Source organism: Podarcis melisellensis (genome assembly GCF_964234715.1).
Source record: "Podarcis melisellensis genome assembly, chromosome: 17".
Taxonomy (NCBI): Eukaryota; Metazoa; Chordata; class Lepidosauria; order Squamata; family Lacertidae; genus Podarcis; species Podarcis melisellensis.
In genome coordinates, this window is record NC_138534.1 from 14,856,389 (window position 1) to 14,881,742 (window position 25,354).

The window sequence follows — 25,354 nt, forward strand, 5'->3', positions numbered from 1 at the left end:
CGGGATGAGCTGGAGCTTCCGCTTAGCGAAGGCTTAGCCAGCTGGGTCTCCAGTGGCAGGGAGTTCCAAAGGCGCGGCCCAAGGAAGCGGGTATTCTGCGGCGCCGCCTGCGAAAAGTAGTAATATTCCAAGTGTCTCTTCAGCGGTCAGCGTTTAAAAAAACCCCCACCTTGTTATTTTCTCCCCCCCCCATAATATTCTTTATTGGTTTTCATTTACACACTCCATATACACATATTGTATTACATTTCACATTTACACCTGCTCCCCAGAGCCGACTTCCCTCCTTCCCTCTTCTTGCCTTTTATATCACATTAACTTTATCGCATTGTCTTCATCCCTTTTGTATATTATTGTTCTTCTTTCATATTTGTCCATTGTGTGTCTATTGTCAAATAAATCCTCCTGTTTATACAGTTCTTATTGTCTGCCTATATTCAATTACAACTACCATTGGTTACATTGATCACATTGTACATTTTACTTTTTCTTATTTTCTTTATCCAGAAATTTCCTTTGCATTTCACATTACTGTACGAGGTTTATTTCAGTTCTACTAGTTTCACTAGGGACACGGGTGGTGCTGTGGGTTAAACCACAGAGCCTAGGGCTTCCCGATCAGAATCCCCGTGACGGGGTGAGCTGTTGCTCGGTCCCTGCTCCTGCCAACCTAGCATTTCGAAAGCACATCAAAGTGCAAGTAGATAAATAGGTACCACTCAGGCGGGAAGGTAAACGGCGTTTCCGTGCGCTGCTCGGGTTCACCAGAAGCGGCTTAGTCCTGCTGGCCACATGACCCGGAAGCTGTACGCCGGCTCCCTCGGCCAATAAAGCGAAATGAGCGCCGCAACCCCAGAGTCGGCCACGACTGGACCTAATGGTCAGGGGTCCCTTTACCTTTACTGGTTTCACTATTCCACCTTATCCTTCCTATGTATGACATAAATTTTCCCCATTCTTTTTGAAATGTTTCATCGCCCTGTTGTCAAATTTCCCCGGTTAACCTAGCTATTTCTGCATATTCCATTACCTTCTGCCGCCATTCTTCTACTGTTGGTACTTTCTGTTGTTTCCAAACCCACCTTGTTATTCTCATGCTATATCTCTCATTCTTGTGGATGCTGTGATAGGAATTTTGAGGTCTTAGATACATGGTAATGTTCATAAGTGTACCAACCAAGTGTATACATAGAGCAACACGGGAAGAGTGACCTGAAACCATTTTGATTCCCGAACTGACGAAATGTTTTCCCTGCAAGGAGGGGGGAGGCAGGGAGCCTTCCCGTTGTCTCAGGAATTGAGTAATCAGTATTTTAATGGGTGACAGACTATCAGGAAAGACAATCAGAGAACTTGGCAAACAGGAAAAACAACATTCAAATTTCTGTTTTAGACCGCCTTTTCTGTGATGTATGTATGATGTTTCTGAGGGTGGTCTTGATCTATAGGGTGGCAATTTCAAAAGTCTATATAAGGCCTTGCGCACCATTGTTCTGGGTCCTCCTCCTTCCTTTGTGTGGTGAGTGAGGACCCTGTTGCAACAGATCAATAAAGATCAAGCTTACTAGCTGTTTTGCTTCTCAACATTCTCTGGTTGGCCTGTTATTTTCTCCTACCAATAGGGAACCTACGTAAGGACTCTATATGGGCTCTTGGATACCCCATGAGGGGAAAATGGGCAATTTTTGTTAACAACAATGCCCTGAGATGAGATTCCTGCCTTGCAGCGGGTGGGGCTAGATGGCTTGTGGGGTCCCTTCCAGCTGCAGGATACTGCAACTCTACACCGTAGACTGTGGCTTAAAACATCCTTGCAACTGGAACAAAATATTGCGGGGGTGGGTGGGAGCGAACTCAGCCCCTAGGAGTTGGGCTCCTGTGCTGGCCACATAGTCCTTGCAAGGATGAAGCCAGGACCACACAAGAAGCCACAGAGAAGGATTCAGTTACTACAAGAAAGAAGATTCCACCTAAACATTAAGAAGAATTTCCTGACAGTAAGAGCTGTTCGACAGTGGAATTTGCTGCCAAGGAGTGTGGTGGAGTCTCCTTCTTTGGAAGTCTTTAAGCAGAGGCTTGACAACCATATGCCAGGAGCGCTCTGATGGTGTTTCCTGCTTGGCAGGGGGTTGGACTCATAGGCGCCGACTCCATGGGGCTTGAGGGGGCCCGAGCCCCCTCAAAAATTCTTTTGGGGGGGCTCCGCCCCCCCAATAATCTCCGGCGCCCCTCCAGCAGAGCGCCATCGCCGCCCCTCCCCCAGCCCAAAATGCACAGGGAGGGGCGGGCTGCATGCCTCCTGCCCTCCCTCCCGAGCAAAAGCTCCACCCAATTTCCTTTGGAGCTGATTAATAGGCGCAGCACGCTCTCCCCTATTCGCTCACGAGGAGGCGGCGCCACTTTATTTGCATATTCATGAGCTTATTTATTATTCATGAGCTTTCCCTGGCCCCCCCCAATATTTTTTATAAGTCCGCGTCCCTGGTTGGACTCGATGGCCCTTGTGGTCTCTTCCAACTCTATGACTCTATGATTGAAAGCAGTGCCAGATTTAGGTTGGATGAGGCCCTCAGCTACTGAAGGTAATGGGGCCCTTTTTATGTCCAGCTGTCCTTTGTCCGCAACAAATTGCCGTTGTTTTTTGTGTGTTGAATATATGCTATATGGTCATTTATGGACCTCATAGGCATCTAAAGCCACTTGCATGTAACAAAATATGTATTTTATCAAAGTAATTGTTGAGCTGAAATACAATTAAGAAGAAGTATATTATTAGTGAAATACAATTAAGAAGAAGTATATTACTAGTGAAATACAATTAAGAAGAAGTATATTACTAGTGAAATAATTATTAATCTCTAACTTAAATGGATTTTTTATTCATAACTAACTTAATAATGCAAACACATTGGCATTTAGCAAGAACAAAAGTTCCTTTAGAAACACAATTTACACTCATAATCTAGTCTCTTGAAACTTGCTATAACATGAAATAATAATAGGTGTAAATATATGATGCAACTACTAATAATTATAAATAACAGAATGTAGGCACCCTATATATAGAAAGGAGTAAACCAGGGAAATTTAAGGGAGCAGGCTAGCAGGTGGGGCCCACAACTTACAAAACACTTTTGCTGTATGTGGGATTTATTGTATTTGTTTTTCATCTTATATTTTGTAATTGTACATCCAGGTTTTTTTCCCTTTAAATTTTTTTGTTTTGTTTTTGTTTAGCTTATACATAAATCCAGCACTGATTGAAAGCCCATTGGAGATTTCCCTCTACGTTGCTCGCAGAGCAGGCAGATACTTAACTAGTAGCCCCCTCTAGCCTTTTCGTAGCTCTACGCCAGCGTGCCTCGGTTGAGAGTCGGGTACAGTATACGTCTCCGGCAAGCGGTGCATGCTGGGAACTCGGATGCCGGTTGCCCCCCATTGGCTGGATCCGCGCATGTTCCTTTTTGATTGGCTGGCGCGCGCCTCGCCGCCGCTCCCCGTTTTCTTTTTTGGCGGTTTGAGCCTCAATGGCGGCTCGTGTGGTGGGCGAGGCGGCGGCGGCTGAGGCTGAAGAAGAAGGGCGCCTCTGAGAGGAGCTGAAGGGCTTGGCGAAGGCGGAACCCTTGAGGAATTGCAGAGCGCTGACGCGGAGGATATACCTGCACGTGAGGAAAGGAAGACACGGGTCAGCCCCAGTTCGCCTCGCGGCCATGAGCGCGCAGCAGCTCCCGCCTCCTCCCGCCTGGGAGAAAGAGCACCTCTGGCTCTACCTTCTGGCACTGGGCTTCGACCCGGAAAAAGCCGCCGCCGGGAGGGTCTCCACGCATCTCGGCCTGGGCGTGTGAGTGGGCCTTTTCTTTCTTTTTTCTTTTAAACTGACCTTTGTTTAATGCTGCGCTTCCCAAACTTGGGTCTCCGGCTATTTTTGGGACTACAACTCCCATTGCCCGCAGCTTTCCTTGGAGGTTTCTTAAGCAGAGGCCCCCAAAAATTTCACTACAGTATTAATATACTTTTTCTTAATTGCATTTCAGTTCAACAGTGGTATTTCAGTTCCACAGTTACTTTGATTAAATCGATATTTTGTGATGTGCAAATGGCTTTAGGTACCTATTTGGTCCATAAATTACCATATAGCACATATTCTTTTATATATCTTTATATCTATATCTAAATATTTATATCTAAATGTTGGTTTTTTAACATATCATTTTCAACAATTATTAAACATACTTTCATATCTTATACATTTTTTTTGACTTCCATCAGTCACATCTGAAAATTTTCCAATCTTTTCCACTTAATTTACATTTCTTACTTTCACTATTACATAAATATCATAACTAATACCTCTCTTCTTTCTCTGCTTTGCAATATTTCACATATTCCTCCTTACAAAACTTCTTGTAGTCCTACTAGCGTAATTAGTTGATTACAGTTGTTCTTCAAAGAATTCGTAAATTTCTTCCAATCTTCTGTGAATCTCTGGTCCTGCAGGTTTCAAATAATCCTTCCTGTCATTTTATCCAGTGCTGCGTAGTCCATTAATTTCGTCTGCCATTCTTCTTTCGTCGGTATTTCTTCTTGCTTCCATTTCTGGGCCAACAATATTCTTGTCGCTGTTGTTGCAGTTTAATATCCTGTCTATTAATGTCCTCGACCATATAGCATATATTCAACGCAAGAAACAACAACAATTTGCTGTTGACAAAGCACAGCTGGACATATAAATGGCCACATTACCTTCAGGAGCTGAGGGCCTCATTGCAGCGGGTTGGGCTGGATGACCTTAGGGGTCCCTTCCCACTATACAATTCTGTGACTCCACGAAGGGAATTGTACAGTTGTTTGAAAGCAGCTGGAGGCCCACTGGTTTAATGTGTGTACATCTCACACAAGTTCCTAGAAGCAACCGCGCTGGTGGGGGTGGGGGTGGGTTAAAATGCTATGGGGGTTTATTCAAGTATATTATTTATGGTAGTGGTTTTTTGAAAAAGATACGGTACCGTCTTAAAAATGAAGTACTCGTGTGCCTTAAGCACACCTCTGGCCGGCAAATGTTGGTAGATGAAGTATTCCCATCACTGCACCTCTCTCCCTTTAAATTAAAAAAGAATGTCCACGTTCATGCAAATTGTATTTACCAACACTAAAATGGATCATGGGAAAGAATTAATAGTGCAGGACTGTGGCCTTGTAGCACTCCTGTAAGTTTTAAATGTGCTGTTATAAGAGTGGAAATAAAGCATGGTTGGATGTTAATCCCATTTCTTGCTCCAAAAAACAACAACCTGCTTCTCTATAAATTTTATTATTTTGTGAGCTGCTACCAGTGCATTGAAGGGCCCTCTAAAGGAGGAAAGGAGGCAATTCTGGTGGGTGCTGAGGTTTGTGCATGGGGCAATTGTTTCCTTTACAAGGACATTTCTGGTTTTCATATTTTTTTTTTTTTTTTAGGAACATGTTTGATAAACCGAACAAAGATGCATTTAGTATCGTTGTGCACTTCCTGTTTTCCAACGTGGACCAATCTCGTTGTAATGAGATTTTCAGGTGAGTGTCATGTCCCTTTAACTTCATTTAAAGGATGCTTTATTACTCAATGGCTTTTTCTTATTGACAAAATTATGAACGGGTCCACAACTTCTGCATGGCCTTACAAGCCAAACTAAAAATTGTGGCCACTAGAATGTACCGGTAGTTGGTCCCTGCCAGGCAGCGCCTTTTCACCCTTTCCTGCAGAAAAGGGTAACAGGGTGCTTGCCAGTTTGATAGCTGTGTGGCCAAGGGCCCAGCAGCTATGCAGCCCACAATTGCTAGTAGCAGCCTTCCTCTGGGGAGAAATCGTACATTGCTATCCCTTTGTGGGACTGCCGTATTGCTCCCCAGTAAAAGAAAATAGTGTGATATCCAGCCCACAATTAGTAGAGGTCTAGTCTTGCTGCAGAGGAGATAACCATAATGTTTGTTTCTACTCCTCCTCTGCCCACCAAAAGGATGCATATTGTGTACAAGGTAGGGGGAAGAATACTTGTGGATGTGATTAACAGAATTAGAGGAATGTGTAGGTACTACTTGTTAATTTAACATTCTTTCCTCTATTTCTTCACATCATTTTTTGAGATTTTAAGCTTGCTTGCTTCTGCTCTCTCTGTGTGTAGCCTTTGTTTGAGAGGAAAAACTAGCTAACAAGGGACTTGCTGCACATTTTCTGGAGATTATTTAGTTGCAACTCCTGCAAGATCTTCTTTGTGGTGTTGGGGTCAGAAGGTGCTGGAAACTGATAGCGATGAGCAATAGAACTCTTTTCCAACTGATGTCATGAATAGTATCTTTGTAACAATATAGTATTCAGTGTTTGGAATATACAGTTCCACAATTTATTAGTTGTAAAACAACAGCAGTGCATTTAACAGTGCAATCTTGCAAATGTCTATTCAGAAGTAAGGGCTTCTATGTTAAATAATACTTGCACTCAGGAAAGTATATAAAAGCAAGAGACCAGTTCAGTAAAATAAATTATTCTGAAAGGTCAAATACCTGCTGGGGTAAGACTAAGTCATGTGTCAGAATTTTCTGTTCTGACAAGTGAATTAGGTGATAAAAAGTTTTCAAGCTTTACTAATTGTCATGGTTAGCTCAGTTTCAAAAGATGCAGATGGAGGAAGCCAGTCGCTTGGTAAGACGATATGTGTTCACTTATTTATGCTAATGCCAATCTATTGTAACAAGCAGGAATTCTAGCTTAAACAAGGCTGTGGACATTCAGAATGGAACTTGATCTCTTTTTATTTGCTTTTTTTGCAGTCATTAAGTTCTAACTATCCACAAAAGCAATGGATAGTGATTTATTTCCAAACGAAACATGTAGATAGGATTTTGGAGACCAAATGACTGGCTGGGTGGGAAAACAAAAAAACTGAGAAAATGAGGGAGGAAAGGCTGTGGAATAAATCTCTAGTTAAAAACAGAATTAAAAAAAACCCAAGCTATATCAATTTAAGATATATGTTTTTTCCCTTCCCAGATAATATATTTATTGATAAATTCAGGTAATATTATTGTGCTATCATAGTGGAACTAGACTGCACAGCTAGCTAGTAGAAACTAATGCCTGGTCATTAAGCCAGCTATATTTTGTCAACCCCCCTTAACTATGTGACAAAAGTTGAAGAGAAAGCAGGCCAAATAGACTTCCTAAGGCAGGGAATTTAACAGTCTAGGTGCTGCCACAGCACCCTAGGAGAGGTGCTTGTCTCCTAGCTATTTGTCATTCATCACTGATGGGACCTGGAGATCTTAAGATTAGGCAGATTTATATTGGAGACGATGCTCCTTTTGGTATTTTGGGCCCAAGTCATGTAGTGAGAGACTTGTATGTCAGCTTGTGTTTGGAAGTGAACTGGAAGCCTGTGCAGCTGTTGTAAAGTAGTCAGCGCATGTTCTCTTGGGTGAACACACACCAAAACGCTTTGTTGACATATTCCACATCAGCTGAAGCTTCCAAAAAATTCTTCAGAGGTTGCCCATTTGGAACACATTGCTGTAATTGTAACATGCCTCTTCTTGTCTCCATAACTTGCCTATTATTTAGCACAGGGGTGGTCAACAGGGTGTGTTCCAGAAGTTTTTGGACTCCACCTCCCATCAGCTTGGCCAGGGGTTGGGGATGATTTAGTACTATCAATGCCAGTCTGAAAATTGACTACAACTGTTGTCTATGCAAACTCTATCCTAGGTGGGAGACTTAGATTTTTGTTAATGCAAATCTGTTTAGAGAACACTGAGCCTTTTGTATTGCTATGTTTTGTGAGAAATATGTCTGATTCATTGAACGTTTGTTGAAATTGACTTCTTTCCCTTCCCCGGGAATGGAAAGATTTTGTTTTCCTCCAACAGACAAAAAGACAGACTCTGAATTCAGGAAACATAGTTACGAATGGCTAAGAAGAATTTCAGTAAGTATCGGTAAGAATGAAAAAGGGGTTCACATATTTGCCCCATACATATTGGTGGTCTATGAGAATTCCTTTCAGACTTTGTGTTCTGACCCTTTAGGTGTTGAGAGGGAGAGTTCTCTCATGCCCTATTCTCTGCCTCCACCATTTCACCTTTTTTCACGCTTTCATCATCTTGCTACAAGACAAGTAGTTCAAGTTGTCAGCAAATGATAGAAGCTGTTTGAAGGAAGAGCCAGAACGGAGTGTGGACGAAGATTCCTCCCTCTAGTACTTGCTCCTTTGGGGAGGTTTCCTTGCCAGCCCCAAAAGTAGCCGGTCAGTTTAAATTGTTGCTGTCCAGGATCAGAACATTGGTACCTCTCTTTAGTTTTTAAACAGGGCATTTAAATATGGCCTTGCAATCCTATGCTTGCAGCACGTGGGATTGAATTTGAAACACTCAGTGCCGACATAAAAGTACATTTGATGAAGTCATGCTGGGTGGGATTCAGCACAGCAGAAGCTTATTCCTTCATTTGTTTGGAATATGAATAAACAGGCAGCCCTGTTCAGGGAAGTTTTTAACGTTTGATGCTTTATTGTGTTTTTAGGAGCCACCCAGATGGGCTGAATAATATTAGTAACAAAATACCATAGTGATATCCAACAATAATAAAAACAAAAAGATAATAAAAACAGATAAAACTATTACCAGAGAAAAAATTGGATGTTTTCCATGGGAAAACATTTGGGAAAGTGTGTAAAAATAAAAGTTGTTAGCCTGTGACAAAATGTGTCCAATTTCAGAGCCTGTCTTAACTTCTACAAAAATCCAGTTGTGATGCTACCGGTACATGGGTTGCTGTAACTAAGCTGTTCCTGTCCAGGAATGGCCATTGTTAGCACAGCAATGATGTCTGGGAATCCCTGCTTGTCCCAGAACAGCTGCCGACAGGGGGTGGGGGGGTGGCACTCTGGTTGTTACTTTAACTGGTTTACAAATGGTAACAACATGCAATCGCCAGCATAGATCCTGGGGGGCCTCCACCATTCTTACTTGGCTGATCCCCAAAGTAACCATGGGGGCTGGTTGGCGTGATGGAAGGGCTGCTCTCGTTCCACAGGTGCCTCCTTTGAACACTGGACCACTTTGGAGGTCTGGACTTCACGGCCCTCTTCCTCTCCTGGCTGGGTTTCCCGCATTTGAGAGGCTTGGACTAGATTACCCTTTGGGGTCCCTTCCAACTCTACAAAGCACTCCTAATTACTGAGATCACTACTGTCACTTCCAGTGGCAGTGATGAATCAAGGAGTACTTCCAGACTGTGTGCCTGTTCCTTCAGAAAGTACAGCCTCGTTCAGACCAGTGATAGGGTGGGCTACCTCTGTTCTGTCCAGTGCCACATTCCCTGGGGTGGGGAAGTAATCTGTGGACCTTGCATGCTGAGTGTTGGTGGGGTACCTCCCCCCCTTCTTTCCCCCCTCTTTCTCGGCAGAGGAAGGAAGGTGTATTGTGAGCTGTGGCTCAGGCACAATATTATTTATTCATTTATAAACCACTTAAATGCCATAATGGCTTCTAAGCAGCACACAGCTATAAAATCGATACATACTTAGATCCACAATAAAATCCATTGGGGCACTCAACATCCTTAATTAAAATCTACAGTAAAACAATTAAAAATCATAGCAAAGCAATACAATCAGAAGTTCGGTATTGGTACAAGCCTCAGGAAATGGTGAAGCAAAGTATGCTGATTTGTCAAAGCTACTTGCTATTGTTTTATTTGCCGATTGTATTAGTGCTACAAACAGGTAGTAGCTAAAGCTTAAATCTAAGAGAGAGTTGTAGGCTGCAGTTCACTTCCTCCGTTCACTTTTTTATCCTTTTAATTCCCGAGGACGAATGTGGAAACAGCTTTCCTCCAGTCGTTGCATCTTTATTCCTTTCTCCTGGTGGCTCTAAGTTCATTCATCTAATGTACTGCTTCGCAAGATATGTCATAATGCAACATGTTAAAGTAGATTCTGCAGGTAAGCAATCATTTCTTGGAAGGCTTTCTATTCCAAACTAGCATTTTTTATATGCATGCCACGTGGGAAATAAATTGTAGGACATGCAGTTGATACTGGGTTCAAGGGATCAAAAAACAGAATGAAGGGGGGCCCATGCACAAAAGGCTTGAGAAACTTGCTTCTTCCATTGTAGGTGCTGACATATCCTATCCAGAAGCAGTGAACTCAAGACCTCCCGACTTGAACATTGCAGTTGCAAAATATCATGTAGCACAAAACAGATTTTTACACGGTCTGCAAAAGGAAGACACTTTGATTCAAGAATTGCAGAAAAAAGCATTGTAAGTAGAGTTTCTATAACATGTAAGTTGTGGCAGTTTGAGTGATCCAAACAACCGTATAGCTGAGATTGTTGAGTTTTTGTTTCTGTGCTGCCTTCCAGCCAAAAAGGCCCTCACAAAGGGTTGCACACAAATATACAATTCAAATAAAAAAGTAAGTATGAAACTTACAAAAATGTAAGACAAAATCTTAGCACTTCAAAAAAGACTAGAAGCCAAATAAATGCATGATCCTGCCAAAAGACATAGGGCAGTCTCTACAAAGATGTCAGGGAGAATAGGAGTAAATCCCTAGGGAGCAGGCCTGTGTAGCTAAAAAAGCCTTGATTCAAACAAACAAACAAACCAAAACTTTTAGGGAGCTGCCATCTTAGAATTGCATATTACTAAAAAAGTAAACACATGAACTATGTGAAGTACATATTGGGGGTTTGGGGCTTAAGGAAAAAATGCTGTTTGCTCTTCAGCAGCTGCTTTTGGGAGTATTGTACATTTAAGAATCTTTACCTGTAGCTATTGGCTTTTACTTCTTTGTTTGCAGGCATTTTAGTAAGCGAATTAGAGATTTGAAATTTGAAAATGCAGATCTGGACAAGCAGCTCCAAAAGTAAGTGTACCCTCTTAGCTTGCTTACATTTGAAAGTTTCAGTTTAGAGTTTTTTGCCCTGGTTGTAGTGTTAACGCATTTTCATTACAACATAATATCTGGCAGATATGAGAAGTGGGAGAAGGAAGCATTTTGTGTTGACTTGTATGTGATACGCTCTTGTCATGCCTAATGCTCTCAATAATAATAATAATAATAATAATAATAATAATTTATTATTTATACCCCGCCCATTTGGCTGGGCCTCCCCAGCCACTCTGGGCGGCTTCCATAAAAACCAAAAATACAGTAAAATCACACGTTAAAAACTTCCCTGAACAGGGCTGCCTTAAGATGTCTTCTGAATGTCAGGTAGTTGTTTATTGCTTTGACATCTGCTGGAAGGGCGTTCCACAGGGTGGGCGCCACTACTGAGAAGGCCCTCTGCCTGGTTCCCTGTAGCTTTGCTTCTCGCAATGAGGGAACCGCCAGAAGGCCCTCGGCGCTGGACCTCAGCGTCCGGGCAGAATGATGGGGGTGGAGACGCTCCTTCAGGTATACTGGACCGAGACCGTTTAGGGCTTTAAAGGTCAGCACCAACACTTTGAATTGTGCTCGGAAACATACTGGGAGCCAATGTAGGTCTTTCAAGACCGGTGTTATATGGTCTCGGCGGCCGCTCCCAGTCACCAGTCTGGCTGCCGTATTCTGGATTAGTTGTAGTTTCCGAGTCACCTTCAAAGGTAGCCCCACGTAGAGTGCATTGCAGTAGTCCAAGCGGGAGATAACCAGAGCATGCACCACTCTGGCGAGACAGTCCGCAGGCAGATAGGGTCTCAGCCTGCGTACCAGATGGAGCTGGTAAACAGCTGCCCTGGACACAGATTTGACCTGTGCCTCCATGGACAGCTGTGAGTCCAAAATGACTCCCAGGCTGCGCACCTGGTCCTTCAGGGGCACAGTTACCCCATTCAGGACCAGGGAATCCTCCACACCTGCCCGCCTCCTGTCCCCCAGAAACAGTACTTCTGTCTTGTCAGGATTCAACCTCAATCTGTTAGCCGCCATCCATCCTCCAACCGCCTCCAGACACTCACACAGGACCTTCACTGCCCTCACTGGTTCTGATTTAAAAGAGAGGTAGAGCTGGGTATCATCTGCATACTGATGAACACCCAGCCCAAACCTCCTGATGATCTCTCCCAGTGGCTGCATGTAGATGTTGAAAAGCATGGGGGAGAGGACAGAACCCTGAGGCACCCCACAAGTGAGAGCCCAGGGGTCTGAACACTCATCCCCCACCACCACTTTCTGAACACTGCCCAGGAGGAAGGAGCGGAACCACTGTAGGACAGTGCCCCCAGCTCCCAGCCCCTCAAGACGGTCCAGAAGGATGTTATGGTCGATGGTATCAAACGCCGCTGAGAGATCCAGCAGAACTAGGAAACAGCTCTCACCTTTGTCCCTAGCCTGCCGGAGATCATCAACCAGTGCGACCAAGGCAGTTTCAGGCCCATGATGAGGCCTGAATCCCGACTGGAAGGGATCCAAATGGTCCGCTTCTTCCAGGCGTGCCTGGAGTTGTTCAGCAACCGCTCGCTCTATCACCTTGCCCAAGAATGGAAGATTTGAGACTGGGCGATAGTTGGCCATTGTGGCCGCATCTAAAGATGGTTTTTTAAGAAGCGGTTTAATAACCGCCTCTTTCAGTGGGTCTGGGAAGGCTCCCTCACGGAGGGAAGCATTCACCACCCCACGAAGCCCATCGCCCAGTCCTTCCCGGCTAGCTTTTATAAGCCAGGATGGGCAAGGATCCAGGAGACAGGTGGTTGGTTTCACTCGTCCAAGCAGCCTGTCCACATCCTCAGAGGTAACAGATTGGAATTGATCCCACTCAACTTCAATGGCTACTGATTAGCTGTTAGCAAAATACACCAGAATATGTGAGCCAGCTTTTGCTGTAGCACAAATTGTATCGTTGGCTTACACTTTTTGTGTTTCTCATTTTCTGTCTAGAATGGAGAAAGGCGCTAATCCAAGTCAGAACAACACAGCAGAGAGAGTTGAGAAGGTGAGGATATTTGATCATGTAATTCCAGCTATCACCATCTGGTGCCCTGCCTCCCAGGACTGTCATTTTACGCGCATGCATATTTCTGCTTTCTCAAAGTATCTCATTTTCTCTCTCGTTTCCACCCCTGCTTTCTTTTACTTCCAAAGGTTCGCTGTTTATGGACACAGATAACGGAAACACTTACACGTCTACAAAAAGAAATAGAAGTTGTAGATTCAGTTGTCAAAGGTCATATTGACCAGTACGTATTAGATGGCACAAGTGTTGCTATTAATGTTCCGAGGCCTCTACTTGAAAAAGTTGAAAAGGATATGCACCAAGTAAGTTTCTTTGCATCTTTGTTTTTGCGCCACTGTTTCTGTAGAATTGTTTTTTTCTCCTGTCTGGTGATGTTTCGTTTAGTTGTCTGAAATTCATTGTCCCCTAGTTACTGTGATTAGCAACTTTGTTAAGACAAAAGGCAGGGAAAGATCTGCAGTATAGTGAAGATGTAATCAAACTTAAATCAAAGAGCTCTGTTCTAAGAGTTGTACTTCTTGCAAGATCATTCCACCCCTACACTGAGTTGGGCTTATGTGAGCCAGGCTCTCCTTGCAGCTGACCGATCATTGGGTTGGACGAGGTTCCATGCATATATCGGCACCCTTCATCTGTAATAAGCAGGGGTGACTAACCCACAGGTCGCATACTACCCCCAAGAGATCCCCCCCTCCATTTAAATTGTTTGCCATGTAAATTTTTAATTTAAGAAAAGTTTACTGATTGCTCCCAAGCATACACTAGCATGATGCCAAAAGTCTTTTGGTGCCCCTTTCTCGGTAGTCTCTTGAAAAATCACAATGAAAAATCGGTGATGCCTTCTTCTTTTATCCTTCAGCCACTTCCCAGTTGACTTCCAAGCCCATGGCATAAAGAAACAATCTACAGCCCTGAATCTCAAGCCGCAGGCACTCAGTTATCTCTTAAATCACGGTCTTCACTCCATTTGTCTTGCATGGCTCACTATCCCATTATATTTTGCTCAGTTTTCGAAAGAGGAATGGGGTGTTACGGCGATGTATTTCTGTATTAATCAGTTCCTGACCTTGTTTGCAACGTTTTGCAGTTTCATGTAGGGAATGTCTATGAAGAAGGAAAACTAAACGTTTTAACGGTTGTCCACTTACTCAACAAAGCTTTGGAAATACTGATGCATGAGCGCTGGCGCATTGACAAGAATGCACTAAAATTGGATCTTCAGTACATGGAAGGAAAGACCAAATACCAGAATGTTAATTTACAGAGTCTTAAGTCACTGAGGTGAGTTCAGAAGTCTGTGGCTTGCATATCCTACATGCACAGCTGCTTTTCACATACTTGTGGCATGAATAAACTGACTTACTGGCCTGGCTTAGATGTAAGGGTCTGGTAAACCATGATTTCCTGGATCTGGAGCAAACTATGCCCCATCTTCTGTTATCGACCTTAAGTCAATACTTCTATGGTTTATTAAGTCAATTTTCTCATGATATCTGAACCAGGAAGCTGCTTTAAGTAATCCCTAAAACCAGGAACATTCCTGCTTTTTTACGATTTGCTTAAATCAGAGTTTTCTGGTTTGGATGCCATGAGGAAAGTGTGGTTTAACAAGCGCTGGAAGTATTAAGAAACGGAATAGAAAAGAGTGGGAAGCATACAAGCACATTATTTGTTTCTGGACTAGTTGATGGATCTGAACTTGGAGTACAAAATTCCTTTCTCCCTGTATGTCTTGGTGTCCAGATTCTATTTTAAACAGAGGACCTGTACTCTTTACCTTCTGATTTTATTAACTTGCAGTTAGGTCATTTCAATTGCCTTTTGGTGAGTATTCTTGCTTTTCAGGTCTATACTAGTAGTCTAGTAACTGTTAACTTTTTAAGACACAAACTTACTTTTGTGAGTATCAAATAGCTTCAGATTTTTGTAAATGAAACTTGTATATTGTGGTCTTGCAGTTTCTTTCTGCTTACTCTAATTATGGTTCACAACTAGATTTTAGATATATATAAATACACAGCTGCTGTGTATTTATAGCAGATACATTCACTTGATATAACTCATTTGTTCGTGAAATCTCGGTTTGCTTGAATAGAACACTGTAGTAACTATGTTGGTCATTCTTCAAATTCTTACAGGCAAAAATTAAAACGTGAAGATTGTGTATCAATACAACAGTCTATTTCTAAAAAACAGCAGGAATGGGATTTGAAGTGGGAAAATTGCCTTGGCCAGTCACCTTTTCATTTAATTAAAAATCCAGATCCTGTAAGTATCTTTTCAGGGAGAGTAAAAGGCTTGTATTGATTTTTAAAAATGTATGTTTTCTGTATAAAATTAATTGAAACAAATTGTCTATAAAAATCCCAAAAGCAATCCCCTTATTGTTATACTAATTGTTTAACTTGACCAACACACTTTTTGGTAGTGACGCCGGTAAAATCCTCAAGTATTTTGCAATGGTTAATTCTCTTGATTTATGACCCCCTTATGACCCCTTACTAACTTAGGACCCCTTACTATTGTAAGGTTGTAAGTTCTCAAATGTTTATTGAAACTGTAAAACTTAAGGGCAGTCTTTTAGATTTTGAAAAGAGGCTGTGTGGTTTTAAAATTTTGTAGCAATTTTAAGTGTTCTGGAATATTGACGATATATTACTCAGAGCTAAAAATATTGTTTAACATAACTTTTTGAATGTCTTTCTTTTTAAGGCACTTGACTTATTACCAGCCATGTCTCCCCTTTCTTTTTCTCCTGCTACCGAGGAAGCTTATAAAAGCAGTGTCTTCTGCCAGTACCCTGCATCAATTCCAGGTAAATCTCAAGAGCAGCTTTATCAATCCTGCCCTGAGATCCATAGCCTCAGAGCATGGGTAAGGGCTTTTGATGGCAACAGTCGCAGACATGTCTGTCTTCCTCTTTGCATATTTATACATTTAAAATTATCATCATTAGCCATAATTTTTTAATCATCTTGCTAACATGGGCACAATATTTGAGGCATGTAGTATTAGTCATTAGGACAGGAATCCCAAACTTGGCCCTCCAGATGTTTTGGGACTACAACTCCCATCATCCCTAGCTAACAGGACCAGTGGTCAGGGGTGATGGGAATTGTAGTCCCAAAACATCTGGAGGGCCGAGTTTGGGGATGCCTGCATTAGGGTATTCTAATCTAGTAAATATAACAAATTTGCACTTTTCGAAAAGCCATGATTCTCTTTGTAAAAATGTATTTTTAGATTCTACCAAGAAGAAGAGTTTTCAGAAAACAGAACTTGAGCTTCCTGGCAAAGCATCAAGATGTCAAGGTAGTTCAGATGGGGTAATTGCAGAGAGGTATGGCTTTAATATGTCCTTATGCATCAAAGGGCTGTGTGTGCGTGTGTGTGTGTGTTGAATGTGACACAAGTCTGAAAATTGGAGGAGCAGGTATTATACAGGGATGAAGTACTGCTACACATCTCACCTCTTGTTTATAGTTCTGTGACCATCTCATGGAAATGCAATGCGAATCAGTCTTTTCCTTCTGATGCAAATCTAGATTTGAGCTCTAAGGCTATATGGCTTCACTTACCTGCCGTCTCTTACGTTTCCTTAGTCCCAGGAGGCGTCCAGGTCCAATATGGGGGCAGAGGAGGAACAGCAGAGCTGAATTACCGTATTTTTTGCACCATAGGGCGCACCGGACCATAGGGCGCACCCAGTTTTTAGCCCCACACAGCCTCTCTCTTGCCGGGAGAGGCTGTGTGGGGCTAAAGAATCCATAGCCCTGTGCAGCCTCTCATTGCAGAGGGGTTGCGCACGGCTATGGCACAAGCCTGCATTCGCTCCATAGGATGCACACACATTTCCCCTCAATTTTTGGAGGGGAAAAACTGCGTCCAATAGAGCGAAAAATACGGTAATTTATGCTTGGTTTCTCTTGTAATGGGAAGCTACCCTCAAGTGAGGAGGAGCCCACTTGCGCTGCTGCTGCTCCTGTCAGGTTTGGGAAGCATCACTGAAGAATATTGTCCCCCCCCCGTCCCCCCCCTCGTAAGACATGCATGCTGCTCCCTGAGGTTCTTAGGGGTGAAATATCATTTGAGCTACGCGTGCAACTGATTCTGCATAGGTCAATATTGACCCAGCTATATATGAGGCATACCTTCCAGCTCTTGTAGCCCTTCCTATAAAGGACTATAAATAGGGGGAAATACCGTATTTTCCCGTGTATAAGACTTAATTTATTTTCTTAAAATAATTGTGCTAAAAACTTGGGGTCGTCTTATACATGGATAGTGGAGAGGTGGGACGGGCGATTGGTGGCTGCTGCAAACAGGATATTGCCCGCGGCATTTTTGTGGGTGATTGGTGGGTGCTGCAAGGTCCGCTGGCTACTGGCTTCTGCGGCAATTGGTGCTTGCTTTCGGCGAGTGTGCAGACAGTTGGCTGTTGAGTTCCTGCGGGTGAGCGATTTTTGGCAAAACCGCCACCCCAAATGCTCAACATGTCTGGGCAATCCCCCCCCCAAAGATCAACAACTCTGGCCAATCTCCCCCCCCCCCCCAAAAAAAGCTCAGCAACTCTGGACAATCTCTCATGGGAAAATACAGTACTTACCATATGTAAAACACTGATTTTGCTTGAAGTTCTCTGTGTGGATTGCTACAAGTTCGTAAACTGGTCTTCATCAATTTGTGATTGTGTGGCATGGTGTGCAGTTGCGATTTGTGTGCAAGCATTCTATGAAGCATATATTTCCAGGCACTGAATTCTTTGCGTGTGCATATATTGTTCATGAGATTCACCTTTATACTTCTGGGAGGCTGATACTCAAATAGAGATAAAGCTTTGCTCTAGTTGGCACTAGCTCTCCCTATAATAAAACTGCCTTTTGATGACCGGGACGAATTGAGGGAAATCGTAACGGACAGATACGGGGCATACAGCTTTTGACTGAATGAAGTGCAGAGCATCAACAGTATGCATTTAGTAATATTTTCACCTCTCCTCACCCCCCCAGGATGGTCGGGCCCTCTTCCAGTCTCGCCACAGCGTCTGAAAAAGAAACATGGGTATCTTTGGAAAAGGTAACCTAACTGTTCTTGAAAAGCTGAAGTGTCTACAAGGAGTTACAGAGCTTGGAGTAAAGTCATAATTTGGCCTGGTTCTGTCTTTCCCAGCTTGTGGATGGGAGTGATTTCTGCTTTTGGTTGGAGGAGAAGGGAGACAATATAGGCACCAAGACGTTGTGCTACTCTGGGTGTGAGGCAGCACATAGACTATTTTGTGAGTGTTCCCTGCCTTCCACATGGAGTTGATCGGCTTCAAAAAACGTTATTACTTCATAGAGAGGCCATTGCCTTGAAGAAGCTGAACCTTATCCTAAGATTATTTTACTGGTTTTGACCTTTTAATGGCCTTGAGACCATATATGCCTGCCAGTAGACATGCATGAGAGAGAGGGCCTTTTCAGTGGTGCTCCTGTGCCTAAGGAATTATTTATTCTATGGCCTAATAGATTTATAAATATTTCTAAGCAATTCATTGGGTTTTTAAATAGTTGTCTTGATTTTCATTATTTATTTTATTTTATGTTGTGTACTGTTTTTAGTTCTTTATTAGATTTCTTACCACCCGTCCCAGGGCAGGTTACAACAATAAAATACGTGAAATTTATTAAACAAATGAAACAGTTATAATGGGGAAACACAAAAGTGTCAAAACAATTAAAAACATTTCCATATATAAAATAATTCCATATAATAATTAATAATAATTGCCAACTTGGGAGCTATCTTGTGAGGTTATCTACCCTGAAAGAGGGCCTAAAATCTTTAAAATTAAATGTTTAATATGTGTATATGGTGCAAATGTGGCTTGGTTGCTGCGACATCATAAAATCTTATACCTTAAAGAAGACCAGCTACACCAAGCTTTTCTGTAGTGACAGCCCAAATCCTGCTTCTCTCTTCTGAATAGGGGAATCCATATAATTTGGGAAACTGCAGCATTGTCTGTTGCAGTTAAATCTGCCATGGTGGTTATGTTGTCAAGAATGACAGTCTGCATCTAAAACCGGACCTTGAGCATTTGTGCAAATAATTGCATCATTTCAGGGATCAGTTACTGAAACACCCAAGGCAGCAGATCACTCTAGTTATCAACTCTTAAGATATAAAGGAAGAAGTTCGAGACCTGCGAAAACAGCAAAGAAAAAACAAGCTGATACATTCAAAACGCCATCTTCCGTTAAACGGGAAGATCCTCTGAAGAAGGCACAAGAGCAACTGGCGGAACAGGTGAGAGATGTCCTTGAATGTGACTCAGCCAGAAAATTGCCACAAGGCAAGCAGCTCTGCTTAGCTCAGGCATAGGCATAGGCATAGGCAAACTCTGGCCCTCCAGATGTTTGGGACTACAATTCCCATCATCCCTAGCTAACAGGACCAGTGGCCAGGGATGATGGGAATTGTAGTCCTAAACACCTGGAGGGCCGGAGTTTGCCTATGCGTGGCTTAGCTGGATTCAGTATTGGAAGGTCTGAGGTAGGGGAGAGCAACTTCCTCCCTTTGGCCATGGATAAGCAGAACAAAGCAAAAACAGTCTCTTACCATTTAGAGAAATTTTAATGATCACAGCTCAAGAGCATCTCGGAGAAAAGGTGTTCCCAGTTAAGGTTTCCTCCCACTCCCCCCCCCCCAGTCACTCCCATCACCTCCATCTTGCAACCTGATCTTGCAGCCACCATGCTTTTTGTGTAGCCACCTTATCTGCTCTACGTGACCTTGGAGTGATAGGCTGGACACTTTCCAGTGAGAGAGAGAGAGTCTGTTAGCTCTTTCTCTCCCCCAGTTCTTCTTCACTTTGCTGTTCACCCCCCCCCCCCCAGTTCTTCCTAACTATGCTTCTCTGCAAACCACTGTTCCAAATCTATACTGCTCTACTGCTCATGGGCAGCTTCAGGATCCTGGTCAGGGGAGGGGGAGGCTCCCACCATTCCTCATCAGAGCTGCAGACATCAGCCTGGTCTCTTGACACCTAGGAAAGAGTTGGGAAATCTGCTTGCATCTTGAGCAGCTGCTTTAAAAGCTGTTTCGTTGGCAGGTGTCTAATGAACTAGTTTTTCTGTCGAAGTTTTACTAATGCTGCTCTAAAGCTCAATGTTAATAGTCCCATGGTTTTTTTTGTGTGTGTATTTTTTTGCAGATGGCAGATGTAGTAGTATCTAATTCTCCCCAGAGCACTCAAGGAGGAGGACAGGATTTGGAGGACCTGTTGGACACCTTAATCTCAGATCCCTTCTTAGCAAAGAAACAGATTCCACGGACCCCAGAAAATCTGAGTGAGTATCTCTAATATTCCACCCTTTAATTACCTATGGCAGAGGATTCTGCAATGCCAGTTGGTACAAAGTTAAGGTTTTGAGGGAATGTAATTTCCTTGTCTGATGCAGGAATTTTACAAAAAGTAAAACGTTCTCTCTTGAACAGGTAGAATAGACATCACAATGAAAACCATCAGAGAAATAATTCAATATTTTGGGCAGTCAATGATGCTTCTGTGCTAGATGGCAACGTTTTTCTCTAGGACTCAAGTGTTGAAGGCAATGGCAGCTGATAGCTTTTGACACACAGGTTCTTCCAGATACATCCTCATCCTTTCTGCCTCTGTCCATTTTTCTTTAAAGGGTCAGGAAGAAGGAAGCAGAAATTGTCCTAGTGGCTCCCACTGGACCAGGAGGCTCCCTTTTTGGAGCTGACTGACTCATTGAGAGGCCAATAAATTGTTCCCTCTCGTCACTCCAGCTGTTCTTGGGGGAAAGTGTGATGTCCTCTATGTTGGCCTGCATGAATAACCTGCCAAATTGTAATTACATGTGGGAAAGGAGGAGAACAATGGTTGGTCAGAGTTCAGTTACGAGCCAGATTAGCAGAAATGCTAATAGTTCCCAAAGGGAACTTCTGGCAGTTCTCACCCTGTGAAAAGTGAGGTTACAGGGAACCAGGCAGAGGGCCTTCTCGGTAGTGCGCCCACCCTGTGGAACGCCCTCCCATCAAATGTCAAGGAAATACAGTGGTACCTCGGGTTACAGACACTTCAGGTTACATACGCTTCAGTTTACAGACTCCGCTAACCCAGAAGTAGTACCTCGGGTTAAGAACTTTGCTTCAGGATGAGAACAGAAATTGTGCTCTAGCGGCACGGCGTCAGCAGGAGGCCCTATTAGCTAAAGTGGTGCTTCAGGTTAAGAACAGTTTCAGGTTAAGAATGGACCTCTGGAAGAATTAAGTACTTAACCTGAGGTACCACTGGAAACAACTATCTGACTTTTAGAAGACATCTGAAGGCAGTCCTGTTTAGGGAAGCTTTTAGCGTTTGATGTTTTATCGTGTTTTTAATATCCTGTTGGAAGCCTCCCAGAATGGCTGGGGAGGCCTGGCCAGATGAGTGGGGTATAAGTAATAATATTTATATTTATATTTATATAAGCTGTCCTAGCTAGTTTTGAAGGTAACATGCTAACTGTGCAATAGAAACACATTGGATAGGAGTATGGTTTCCAGTGCAGTGTTACATTTCACTTATTCTTGATTGTATTTTAGTTACTGAAATTAGAAACTCCTGGAAAAAAGCTATCCAGGATGAAGAAGCCTCAAGTGTGGAAATGAATCATACCGAAGCAATAAAAGACATGCCGGAGGACCGAGTCCCTGCGTCTCGAAACCAAGTAGATTCAAGTATGGCATGCTTTATGTCTTCATGCATGTCTGATACAGCAGAATCTCCTTTTCTGGATGCGCGGTCTCCATTTTGCTTCCAGCAGGTGGTTACTGGTCGTAGCAAATTGCTGACCCATCAAGCAGCTGCTGGGCCAGTGGATGAGATGTTTTGGAAGCAAGGGTTAACACACACTGTTCCAGGCAAATGTGAAACAAAAAGTCCAGAACCTGGCCTCAAGACTGAACGTGCAAGTGAGCTGGAGGATGGTCCATGGAATGGCATTGCGGCAGAGACTTTGCCTCCTTACGTGAGCCAGAATTCTTCTATGAGTACAACTGCGTCATGGGATGGTCTTCCGATAGGAAGCTGCTCTGATAGCCAGGAAGTTATCCAACTGGGCATACTTCAAGAAACCCTTCCAGAGGAAGGGGCACTCATAAGCCTTAATAATAGTTATAAAGATTTTGAACTGGATGAAGTAAGAGAAGACAGCAATGCTTTGCCGGACTGCGTGGCAGGAAGTGCGAGCAAACTGGATTTGCAATCTATTCGAAGGCGCTTGGAAACGTTGAAAAAGTCCGCGCTCGAAAACTCACTGCCTTCTAAAAAGCAAATCCCAAGGTGCAGGTCTGAGTTTAGTCTCTCTCCGGCGAGCCTAGAAGCTCGCAATGTTCTTACCCCTTCGGGGAAACCATATGCATCAGATGCAGAACTTTCCAGGAAACCATCACACACAACTCTTCTTGAAAGGAAGATCCTTCTCTCCCCCCTGGGTTCGCTTCCTTCAACGCCACAGAGAGAGCAGTCAGGCTCACAGGATAGGGGAGACCTGTTAAACGGTTAGTACCTATTGGATCTTGCAGATGAAAATGTGTTTTATTGCCGTGTTGGAGTGGGTTGGCATTCCTCTGTTTTCATTGTATGATTTAGGCCACAGTCCTCTTGTTTGCCTACAGGGGAAGCAGAGTTGCTCAGTGGTTAGAACATCAGCTTTGTACGTAGAAGGGGCAGGTTTTCTCCCTAATCATCCACAGTTAGGGGTGTCCACACCTGCTGTCTGAAACTCTGAAGAGCTGATGTCAGTCAATGTAGACTCGATAAAAAGCAGCTTCCTATGTTCCCAAGCCCCAGTGAACATGATGGGACTTCTGAAGCAGGCATGGGATTGCTGTGATGGAACACTTTCTAATACTGAGTGGAGCAGAAGCTAAGGAATGCTAGCAAACTGCTAGCACAGTTCTGTAAGGGATAAAATAGCTTGCATTTCTGCTGTGCTCAGATTTGCATTTTCTAGCACAAGCAGTCATGTCATAGTAGGTACACAAGGGAGCAAGTAGCTATGTGAAACGGCTTATGTACACGAGACGGGAGCCAAAGAAGCATGCCACTAATTCTGCACATCTAAGGTAGTGTTTTCCCACCATTTCCTATGTAGCAAACAGCTTTTTAAACTTTGGGGACTTCCCAGGCCAGTTTGTGTTAGAGCAAGAAAGTCTGTTGTCTGTTTTTTATTTCTTTGTTTAATTCTCATTTGCTCCCACTTGCACAACAAGTTCTCTGGATATAGTTTTATTTAACAAAATCCACCTGCTGATTTTAAAAACAATCTTGTATTCAGAGATCTTGCATGCGTCGTTTGTGCAAGAAAAATGATTTCTCATTTTCTGCCCTTACATGTGAAACATATTCTCTCAGTTTTGACCATCTTATTATTAATGTTATCTAAATTCTAATAGCCAAAGTGACCATAAAAATACCCTTTTGCTACTTGAAGTTTTAAAAGTTTTAACCGAGGTTGCTTTGTAATAGATTTCTACCCCATACATAACAGGGTACATCCTTGGGAGACTTTATGCCTAAAGGACTATTATTTCAAGGCAAGTTTTAAAAAAATAATTGAAAAGTTTTTGAATGGCATATGTGTTTCTTTTTCAGAAAAGTAGCATGGAACTGGATGTAAAAGAATCTTCATCTGCAAAGATCTGTAAAGATGAAAACATTCCTTGGTTATATAACAATGCACTAACTTCAGAAACTTAAACATTTCACTTTTACCTAAAGTATTTTTTTTTTTTTTTGTAAACCTCATGCTTTCATTGAGATTTTGGTGTTAAACAATGCAAACTCTGACTTAGTTTGTTGCATAGTCCCCATTATGGTGCTCTTCTGTTTTTACTGATTAAGAGATCCTGAAAAATTGAGGCCATTTGAGACTTTCACAAGCATGGAGTGTTAAGAGACTGAACCAACAAATATTATCTGTGTACACCTTTACATATCATAACTGCATTCTAATCAGATTTTGACAGATCATTTTGCTCTAATCCTTTTCAGCACATTCTTAATGAAATGCTCTTGTAAATAATTGGCTAAACCAATTGCCCATTCTTATGTCAACTTTTCCTCCTGTGTGTGAATCTACAGAGGTCTTCATTACGCAGATGTTTTCATCTTTCTCTTCTGTGTTTTGTCTTAATATTTGCTGTTGCAAGATGCTCCCCCTAAAATAGGTTATGTGCTGTGTATTTAAGAACTAATCTACAAAATGGAGAGCTTGCTGTGTTAGAACACATTTGCCCAGACATAGCTTGGTCATATAGACAATGAACTGAATTCTAGTAACTAATGTATTGTCTTAAAACTTTCACTTGTCTTAAAATATTTATTAAAATAAAATAAAAGTTTCACTTTTTTGAAAATCATAATAAACTTCTCTCAATAAAATCTTCTGATTTAAGGGTTTCCCTCCCTCAGCTCTTCTGAAGAATGAAGTAAATTTATTTAAGGCTATGAAAAAGGCCCAACTTGTGTTTATGCCTGTTCACTTATTTTAGGCTGGATTCAACTAATGGGTCCTGCCAGCGAAAGCCCAGGTAAGGCCTTCTGCTAGCACAACAGGTCTTTCCAAACTTCTGCAGCCCCCCTTTGATTCTGAGTGGTCCAAAATGCTTGCGCTGGTGGAATTGTCATCTTAGCGCCACATTGAATTCCTCCTAAACCTTCCTCCAGCTTTATGGCGGATGGTCTGTTCATGTGACTACTGTGGCTTCTGAGCTGGGAAAGTATTTTTCCAGCAGCAATTTTCTATACTTCATGAACCATTATTATTAATTTCATTTCTATACCGCTTTATATTTTTAAGAATCTCAAAGCGGTTTGCAGCATATTAAAACATCAATAAAACAATCTGAAGAAAGTCAAATAGAAAACGAAAACATTATCTTAAAGATTTCAAAATAAAATATTACAAAGGAGGTCAACTACAGCATACATATTGAACACAAAGTTAAATCTTAAGCATTTAAAAGCAACACATTCCTAAGTGAAGTCAAATGCACATTTAAAATAGCATAATTAATGAGAATAAAACCCTGCACTTAGGAGCCTCTCTGATCACAGAAGTAGCTTTTGCCCCTAGCATTTAGTAATTTTCCCTCTTGCATGATATATTGCAGCGTTTGGGTTATGCAGGTCGGGGGAAGTGGACCTGCCAGAATTTTCTCACTTAGAAAAGCCAAATAGTGTCATAGTGAAGTCTTCAAGGTGGAATCTGCACACATATAGAAAATGCTATGAAAATGCTTTTTTTAAAAAAGACGTTTTGGAAAAATACTTTTAATTTTGCTTAGCTCACCGTCGCCATCTAGTGTCACATTTGTATATTGCACT

The 25,354-nt window shown here is 42.5% G+C and overlaps 1 protein-coding gene and 1 long non-coding RNA gene across 2 annotated transcripts; one reads left to right on the forward strand and one right to left on the reverse strand.

Annotated features, from left to right (window-relative positions):
• Nucleotides 1-3,495: 3,495 nt before the first annotated feature.
• Nucleotides 3,496-25,270, forward strand: HAUS6 (HAUS augmin like complex subunit 6). The gene is made up of 17 exons (XM_081893941.1): nucleotides 3,496-3,841; nucleotides 5,458-5,553; nucleotides 7,880-7,958; nucleotides 9,842-9,974; nucleotides 10,150-10,297; nucleotides 10,839-10,904; nucleotides 12,900-12,954; nucleotides 13,104-13,277; nucleotides 14,063-14,256; nucleotides 15,114-15,243; nucleotides 15,688-15,790; nucleotides 16,219-16,315; nucleotides 17,985-18,051; nucleotides 19,081-19,263; nucleotides 20,171-20,306; nucleotides 21,568-22,524; nucleotides 23,621-25,270. Exons 1-17 carry the CDS (start codon nucleotides 3,711-3,713, stop codon nucleotides 23,626-23,628), a joined length of 2,757 nt encoding a protein of 918 aa, XP_081750067.1. The 5' UTR covers nucleotides 3,496-3,710; the 3' UTR covers nucleotides 23,629-25,270.
• Nucleotides 20,302-23,092, reverse strand: LOC309360462. The gene is made up of 2 exons (XR_014164173.1): nucleotides 22,533-23,092; nucleotides 20,302-20,820 (listed from the first exon to the last, which is right to left on the reverse strand). It is a non-coding gene; the product is annotated as an uncharacterized lncRNA (long non-coding RNA).
• Nucleotides 25,271-25,354: the final 84 nt, after the last annotated feature.

Excerpts from the sequence above, each read along its gene's own strand:
- HAUS6 (XM_081893941.1), top strand. The coding sequence starts at position 3,711 with ATGAGCGCGCAGCAGCTCCCGCCTCCTCCCGCCTGGGAGAAAGAGCAC. Across the intron at positions 7,959-9,841 it reads AATGGCTAAGAAGAATTTCA|GACGAATGTGGAAACAGCTT; the intron begins GTAAGTATCGGT and ends TTAATTCCCGAG. Across the intron at positions 15,791-16,218 it reads GTACCCTGCATCAATTCCAG|ATTCTACCAAGAAGAAGAGT; the intron begins GTAAATCTCAAG and ends ATGTATTTTTAG.